At 32.4% G+C, this 9,300-nt stretch overlaps 1 protein-coding gene and 1 non-coding gene across 2 annotated transcripts; one reads left to right on the top strand and one right to left on the bottom strand.

The window, feature by feature from the left end:
• Positions 1–2,311: 2,311 nt before the first annotated feature.
• LOC112528846 lies at positions 2,312–2,419 on the bottom strand. Its single transcript, XR_003070865.1, has one exon. It is a non-coding gene; the product is annotated as a small nucleolar RNA R71 (small nucleolar RNA).
• A 5,076-nt stretch (positions 2,420–7,495) lies between these two features.
• Positions 7,496–9,091, top strand: LOC112528349 (putative clathrin assembly protein At1g25240). Its single transcript, XM_025139365.1, has one exon. It carries the CDS (start codon positions 7,592–7,594, stop codon positions 8,792–8,794), a length of 1,203 nt encoding a protein of 400 aa, XP_024995133.1. The 5' UTR covers positions 7,496–7,591; the 3' UTR covers positions 8,795–9,091.
• The last annotated feature ends 209 nt before the right edge of the window (positions 9,092–9,300 follow it).

Below are 9,300 nucleotides of genomic sequence, written 5' to 3'. Positions count from 1 at the left end.
ACCCCGGTTTGAGTAACATCCCCCGTCCCCGGGACCCGTTTTAGCGGGGAATCCCCGTTCGGGTTCCCCACCGGGTCGGGGCAAATCACCATCCCTAGTCCAACCCACCCCTTACAGTGGATGAATTTTGCCGAATCATACTAGTTGCATACCATTTATTTGCAATATTAATTTATTAATGCAAACCTCATCATGTGATAGGTGTTAATTTATTAACCCTATTTGCATTGTTTTTACATTCTTTTAGATTTATTGTATTATCCCAATTGAGTCTTTTAGTCTTTGTTTTTACATTATTAGTAAGTTTGGAGTTTTGTTGAGGTTAAGTGAAATCCTTGCATTTTACATGAAAAATGGCCAAATCTCAAAACTGATCAAATCCTTTTGAATTCCTACAAGATTTGCTGATGTTGCAGATGCTGACGGGACAAATCCTACAGATTTCTGCAGGACCTGTATGTGGGCTACACACTTGGGCCTCATCATGGGCCTATCATTTTGGATTAATTAAGTTTTTGGGCTCGCTCTTTTAGGCTTTTTAGTAAACATTTGGGCTCCAAGTTCCCTAGACACTATAAAAAGGGACTTACGCTTGTATTTTGGACATATCTCATTAAGTTACTAATTTTTATATTTTAGTTTTAAATTATAGATTTTTTCCTTGAACTTTATTATTCAAGTAATATTTTTTGTGTTGGTTATTTTTTGTTCATTCATTTTACTTGCAATTTCTTGTAAAAATTAATTTCGCTTTTTATTTTTAGAAAATACCTTGACAACGTGACTCTACATTGGACTAAAAGTCGAATATTTTATTGTACAAATAAACTATGCAAATATTTAAGATTTGTAACGAGACTTTCTGCGTGAGTTTCCGACCTGTGTGTATTCTTGGGAGGTCATCTGACCCGATAGTCGGATATCTATGACAAGACAATTGTATGGGTGAAAAATATTTTATTGAAGATTACATTAAATTAATCGACGACTAATTTTATGTATAAAAATGTATTAACTTTCAGAATTAAAATAAATACGATTACCCGAGGTAATATAAGAAGACTAAAAACAGTTTTAGTACATGACAAATGCTATGTTTATACGGTGTAGGATGGTAATAAAATGTTGTACTAGGATTCACGGCGTTTAACATAAATAATGTTGTATCGGTAGTACGCCGACCTGCATGTACTCTTAGGAGATCGTCTGACCCGATAGTCGGATATCTATGACAAGACAATTGTACTAATTAATAGTACTAATGGACTATCCAGAAAATGCTATAATATATCTCCAATGGATCATTTGTTTCAGTTCTAATGGACCTTTACACCCTTAGTTTCTTTTTACGACTGATTTTCCGTAGTTGATAATTAACCAACCAAATAAAAGATTTCTTCGAATTCGCCATCTGAATCAATTTTTAAAGACTAGACTTTTTGAAAGACTCTACAAGCCATCTCTGTGGGAATAATATTCAGTACTTGTACCGTTATTACTTGTTACAACACGACAGTAGATTAAGGTATATACTTGAGCCAAAGTCTATTTTTGCGTTGAATTTTTAGGGTATTGAAATACCGACAACAAGTTTTTGGTGTCGCTGCCGAGGATGACAAACTAAAGTTTTTTGTTTTTAAAGGTAGAGTTTGTAAAAACTGATTTTTCTACCACCTTTTTTTTAAAAGCTATATATATATCGGTGCATATCAAAAATGTTCCACGAAGAATTTTTTCAACCTGACCCAGAAATTGAAACACTTTCAGACAAAGAAGAAGAGCGCAAAGAGCTTTGTTTGTTTTAACCTCTTCACCAATGATTGAAGTTAGAAGGGAAGATAAAGAAATTCTCAGGAGAAATTTGAACATGATCCAAATAATAATAATCCACCTTTGGACGAGGCACAAAATATCATTAGGCTTGCAAACTCTAAAGATGGAGGTATCATGGACTATACGATTCCTGTTTTGTCTCAGTTACATACGGGAATTATAAAACCCACTATGGTTGCCACCCAATTTTGAATTTAAGCAATGATGTTTCAGATGTTACAAACTAACGGCCAGTTGGCCAGTACGTTGGTTTGTCATCAGAAGATTCTCATTCTCATTTGAGATCATACATGGAAATCATAGATTCATTCACTATCCCTGGAGTCACAGACGATGCTCTGAGACTCAAAATTTTCCCATTTTCATTGAGGGATAGAGCTAGAGTTTGGTACAATTCTCTACAACTAGATTTTGTGGCTACATGGACCCAAATGGCAGAGAAATTTTTAAAAAATATTTTCCACCCATGAGAAATTCTAAATCTAGAAATGAGATGTCCACTTTTAAACAAATGGATGATGAAACAGTTCCTGATGCATGAGAAAGATACAAAGAGCTACTGAGAAAAATGTCCACACCATGACATTACGTATTGCATACAGCTAGAGAAATTTTACAATGGTTTAAACATTGTTGCTAGACAAATGTGTGATGCTATTGCAGGCGGAGCTTTCACAGCTAGTACTTATAACGAAGGTACTATCATACTAATTATATCAAATCATCATATACTTGGATATCATATACATCAATATAATCAAGTCATCACCATATGCATATAAACACATCATGCAAATATCATGGATAACTACTTTGTAATAATCATGTATATATCCCATAAAAATCGCATAGTGTATTCACCTTGCATCGTTAACGTTCGATAGGTCGTTCTCTAAAAAACTACAACTTACATGATAATTTATACCATTCATATGCACCTTAAATAATCGTAATTAAATTGATCACTATTTCCTAACAATATTAACACGACCAGTCTTAACAATTTTTATTGATCAATCTCCGGTACCATCATATCTCATATTTCGCTCAAATATTTCCTTAAAATATTATTAATAATGACGTCGTTATAATATTAATTGATGCTCGTACATTTTGTACAAACGTGCAATACACTCCACATTTTCTTTGAACGATAAATATTTTACCTAAATAGCTAAACTAAATAGTTTGTAACGTAAATAATATTTTATGGTCAAAATGTCACATATAAATAACGGTCTTTCCATAACTTTAAAGTTCAATATAATTAAATACTCGAAATAATGTTTAGAATACAAATTTTCCAAGTTTAGGGGAGTTTTGGTAATCTTGAGAATCCAAATACCAAAGGTATAGTTTTAACCAATTCTCTAACTTAGAACATTCTTGATGCATTTCATAAGTCGAATGTTAAAACAATGCTTAAAGTCCAATTCCAGAGGGTAGGGGCATTTTTGTAATTTTATAAAGCAAATACTCAAAGTATTTTTAAAATACCGATTCCCTAATTGTGAAGTCATTTTGGTAATTCCATAAGGATAATAATCAAAATAAAGCTTAAATACAAATTCCCAAACCACCTGGTCATTTTGGTAATTTTATAAAGATAATAATATAAAAATAAAGCTTACATATCAATCTCCAAGACATAAGGTTACTTCGGTAAATTTATAAAGTAAATACGTGAAATATTGTTAAAACCTGATTTCCTATTTATTAGGTCATTTTGGTAATTTCATGAAAAAAATAATCAAAATAAAGCTTAGATACCAATTCTCAAGATATAAGGTCATTTTGGTAATTTTATAAAAATAATAATGAAAACCAGGTTAAAAATTAAATTTCATAAGTCCAAGAAAAATTTCTGAAAATTTCAAAAAGTTAATGTTACTGAAATTATATTTTCAGAACTCAAGAGACTATAACGAACATTAATGAAAACTGTAGATAATTAATAACAAATTAAATAAATTTTGCAGCATTATTTTAACAAAAATAACATGTTTGTTTAAATGGTTAAGATGCTTGATTTTTATAGTGAAGGTCATGGTTTTGAACCTAGTCTTAAGCAAAAATTGTTATTTTTCTTAAAAAACGGATTAACACGTGGGTTTTGGGTCGGATCTTGACCTGACCAACCCGGTCCGTAACAGACGTAACAGCAGCCATGTCTGCTCATTTTTATGCGCTTTGAGCTTGAAAATGACTCATTTCTTGAATTTTTTTTTCATTTTTTTTACACCAAACATTTGGTAATATTTTTACCAACACTTTGACACAAAGAACACAAATTTTCATCAAGAAATGAGTTACATTTTCTCATTTAAAATTTTGTTTTCAAAACTAAAATTCAACAACTTCAAAACATAAAAAATCGAACCATGTAAAACACAAATATGAGAGATGAGGCTACCGGGATTTGATAGAGTAATTAAAATCAAAGTCATAAATATAAAAATCAAGGGATTTGGTTAAGAATCTCACTTAAAGTCGGTGAAAACCCGAGATTTTTGATTTCGAACTTAAAACTCAGATTTTTCTCTCAAAACTCAACGATTTTACTATCTATTTGAATCAAAACGATCCTAAGTCGGTGTTCTACATTTATATGCAAGAGTTTTGGCTTATTAGTTGACGAAATTGGACCAAATTGCGAGTTTTTTTTATTGTGAGGTCGTTTTCTTCAAACAAACATGTACTATTGACAAAACAGGTCCCTTATCTTTAAAAAAATGACATTCGGTCCTCTAAACTTTTTGACATTTACAACCAGTCTTCTGCTCTTACTATTTTAATAAAACTTACACTTTTACCCCTAAATTAACATTCTATTTCAATCTTGGTCATTTTTTATTACCATTTTATTATATCATATATACATATACATATATATACATATATATATATATATATGTATTCTAGATTACGATGAAATCATTGTATTTGTTTAATTACTTCATAGTTTTTGGGTTCACCAAAAGAATTTCCATGATTTTCCGAAGTACCATTTACTAAATTTTTTCGGGTATTACACATATCCTACCGAACCCGGATCGGTTTCTCTTTAAATTATGTTATTTTAGGACCCGTGCATACCTAGGTGAATAATCGTGTGAGAAGAAGAGTTAAGCACAGATGCGTAAAAAGGGATCTGAACCTTTGATCACCTTTAATCTCAAACACATACATGAATCGTGCTTGATACATTGATCTGGTGCATCTCATCCTAATATGCATTTAAGGAGTAGACCCTTTTTTACGTTTTTCACCTTAATTCTACTTATTATCGGAACTCAACCCGACATACCTGTCTAACAATGAGATGTGACATTCACTTTTTTGACCAAGCAAGTTTGTTAACTCCATTTTGAAGAGTAAAAAACTCATTACAACAAATAGTAAGACAATCAATGCTCATAACTATATAATTGGTTCCAAAGAGATAAGACATTCATATAACTACAAATTTTTTTGGTGAATTAATTAACAATAAACATTTAAAACTTTTAAGAGAATAAAAAATTGAAGATGAAAACAAACAAACAAATAAAAAGAATATTTTCAATAAACAAGAACATGTAATTATACCAAACCAAACGTGTATTAGACATAAGTTTTTAGGAAAAAGTCTAAAAAAAACTCAATGAACTTTATTGTTTGGAATGATTAAGTTTTTGGAACAAATAAGTTCTTGGACATTCCAAAACCTATTAAATAACTTCTTGGACTTTCTAAAACCTATTAGATACATCTTTATGACCTTTACAACTGGTTAATGTGGTAAAATAATGGAAAAAGTCTGGAAAAAAAAATCAACCGACTTTAATATTTTGAACAATTAAGTCTCTAAATTTTTTTTGAACAAAAATAGTACTTACATCTATATAATAAAACAAATATACCAAAAAGATACATTTTTTAAAATTAAAAATATGTGGTTTGTTAAAATAACAACTTTGGTCCTTGTGGTTTGTTAAAATAACAACTTTTGTTCCTTCAGTTTTGAAATTAAAAGATGACCATTATGATTTGTAAAAACGTCCAGTTTTGATCTCTTCATTTAACAACTGTTAAATTATTTACTCAAAAAATGTCCAAAGATTTAATCGCTTAAATTATATGAAGATTCGTTGGGTTTTTTTTTGAAATTTTCCCTAATGATTTTATCACGATACCGACTTCCAATCATTTTTATAGATTGTTTGATTTAATTGATTACAGTACTTAGTTTGTTAACAAATTGCTAAGAACTTAATTGCTCAAAATATGAACGTTTATGGAAAAAAAAATCATATTCTTCCCAAGAATTATATGTAAAGTATATTTATTTTCATCAAAATATATCCCCATTTTTGTTCATGCAATTTTTTTTTAATGAACATCAGTGTTCAGAACAAATTAGGCAGACTGATTAATTATACTGAGCCCTGGAATTAACAATAATAAAAGTTTAAGTAGCATTAAAAACACTCAATGGGAAACAAACTCAAAATTTTATCAGTCAACTCAAGGTTTAAGAGTTGTTTATCAGATATTTATTGAATGCCACTTATCATATAAGATGATTATGACATAGTCAGTCGAGAACCTTACTTGTTAAGTAAGTAAGAAAATTTTTACCCGATTAGTACCTTACTGGGTAAAAGACATTTACCAGCAATCTATTTTGATGACCGAAAATGTTATCTGATAAAATAAAAGAAGATTGTGACAATTACCGGTAAACATTTACCTGATAAAAGATTTTATTTGATCAATAATTTTGACTTTATAATAATTATTTAATTAATTAATCGTTCCATATTAAACTATAGAAAATAATATTAATTGTAGTTTTATTATTATTTAATTAAAATATAATATTTATGATAGATGTCACTTAAAATTAATTAAAGATTATTGTATAGTAATTTTTAAATATAACATGATATTACAATTGAAAAATTAGCTCAAATGACCATTTTTCTCGTCCAAATTGGTTCTTTAATCATTTCTTTCCTTGTTTGATCCAAATGTCATTACATTCGCAATATATTGAGGATCTGGTTAAAAGACAAAAAAAGGGTCAAATTCAACCGATTTATCGTCGTAATTGCAGAACTGGTCGTCACAATTGCATATCTATGTTAATTTGAATATTTTTTGGACTTAACTAGGTCCGCAATATTACAAACCTGAATATTTTAAAAGTAGTGATATTTATGGGTCGTTTACCAAATACTTATGCGATAAGTGTTAAGTCCACCAAAAACACATCGCATGTAACAATTTACTTACCGGGTAAAATTTTAGTCCATCAAAACGACATCGCATGTAACAATTTACACGGTAAGCGCTTACCGTGGTAAGAGTCGTCGCTCTCACTTACCAGGTAAGACTCTTGGTCTTTGTCTCGCTTTTACCGGATAAGATTTTTAGTCTGTACCATATTCATCCAATAAAATAATTTGACTTGATAAGCACTTATGGGTAAGCAGTTTACCCCATTTGGTAAACGCAGCTAAATAAGTCAAAAGAAAATGGTGATTCAACTCGGTAATCTACTACAATTTGCCAAGAGTGTCAAAGTCAATATTTTATACCAACAATACGTAGTGGCCTCCGATTTCCAACCTACTTTTGACTCCAATTTTAGGAACCCACCGGCCGGCAGTCCTTCCTACTTTACATCTCTCGCAATAAAATTCATGAGAAAAACAACCATTCGCACCAAGAAAACCAACAAACAAGAAGAAGGAAGGATCAATAGGAACAAAGAATGAAGTTGTTGAGAAGGGCTTCCGGAGCGTTAAAAGATCGAAGCAGTCTCCTCAAGGCGAGTTTGACCGTTCGATCCACGCTCCGGAATCCAGATATTGGGGTGGCAGTCATTAAGGCCACCACCCATGATGAATCATGCGTTAATTACCGTAGCAATCAACGCGTGTTTGCTTGGGTCAGAATTTCGGATGATCACCTGTGCCTTGTTTTGTGGGCCATCTCGGATCGGATGGGGAGGACCCGAACCTGGGCGGTGGCCTTGAAGGGTCTCATGCTTTTGCATGGAGTTTTCTGTTGCAAGGTTCCCGGGATTCAACAGATCGGACGGTTACCATTCGATCTGTTGAATTTCGAAGATAAACATGGAAAGCGCAGAAAGATGTCGGGTCTGAACGAGTTTATCTGCGCTTACTATGTTTTTCTGGATCAGAAATCGTCGTTTATATTCCTCCATTCGCAGGAACAGAGAGAACGAAGGGTCAAGAGACAATTGGAGTTATTGGCTGGAAACGAAACAAGTGATGAACAGAAAGAGAAGTCGATGATCCAAGATCTTATTTGGTTACAGAAACTCCAAGGTTTGCTCGACACGTTGCTCCAGATACGACCGAAATCGATCCAAATGGTGAACACGCTCGTTCTCGAAGCCATGGACTGCATAGTGGTTGAGATTTACGATATCTTCAGCCGTATTTGCAACGGGATCGCAAGCGTTCTGGTGAAAGTTTACTCTGCAGAGAAAAACGAAGCCGAAATGGCCTTCTCCATTCTGCAGAAAGCAAAAGTTCAACACGAAGAACTCTTGTTCTATTTCGAGTTCTGCAGGGAAATCGGGGCCGTTAACGCCTCCGAATCTCCCAAAATGGAACAAATTCCCAAAGAAGGCATCCAAGAACTCGAGCACATAATAAATGGAGAATCAGAGCAATCCAAAACCGACAGATCTCCAAAAGAAGAGGAGAAATCCATCATTGTTGTGGAGTATCAGAAATCGAACAAAAATCATAGTCGCAAGAACTCAGTATCAAGTTCGAAAACTGTAATTACCGATGATTGGGAGCTTTTCGACGAAGAACAAAAGAAATCGTATCAGAATATTGAGCTTATCGATCTGGTTTCTGCATCTGCGAAGAACAACGCCAGTGTAGATCATTTGGTGCGACGAAAAATAGTTGAAGTACCCGATCTGATAGTTTTCTGACTCCTCGCTCGGATTAGCATCTTTAGATCCAGAAGAACATTAGCAAATTTAGAAGTTTTTCATTCGTCTGTACGTGAAATTGATTATAAATCCTAAATGCTTTTCATCTGAAAATTGCATCGAATCAAAACCAACTTTGAGCTAGGAAGGGAATCCAATAAGATGGTTGATTTTTCTCAAAATCCAGAGTAATCATGGGAACAAAGAAGGGAAATTAAGAAAAACATACATAAAGAAATGTGCGTTTAGCGTCTATATGTGTACCATTCTTATGATTCCTTTCCAATCGATCTCCAAAAACACTATAATTTTGCCGGTGGGTTCTTGGTGGGTGAAGAAGACCGGCATATTTGCCGTGTAGATGAAGACCGGCATTTATGCCAAATGGGTGGTCCCCACCAACTTTTTCTAATATTTAATGATTTTTAACTAAATTATAAATAAATAAATAATTATAAATATTAAGTTTTAGGTTTTTATATTTATTATTTAAATTTATATATATA

This window comes from Cynara cardunculus (assembly GCF_001531365.2).
Source record: "Cynara cardunculus var. scolymus isolate 2C chromosome LG 15, CcrdV1, whole genome shotgun sequence".
Classification (NCBI taxonomy): Eukaryota; Viridiplantae; Streptophyta; class Magnoliopsida; order Asterales; family Asteraceae; genus Cynara; species Cynara cardunculus.
The sequence above is the reverse complement of the archived record's forward strand: the minus strand, read 5'-3'. Positions and strand labels throughout refer to the sequence as shown.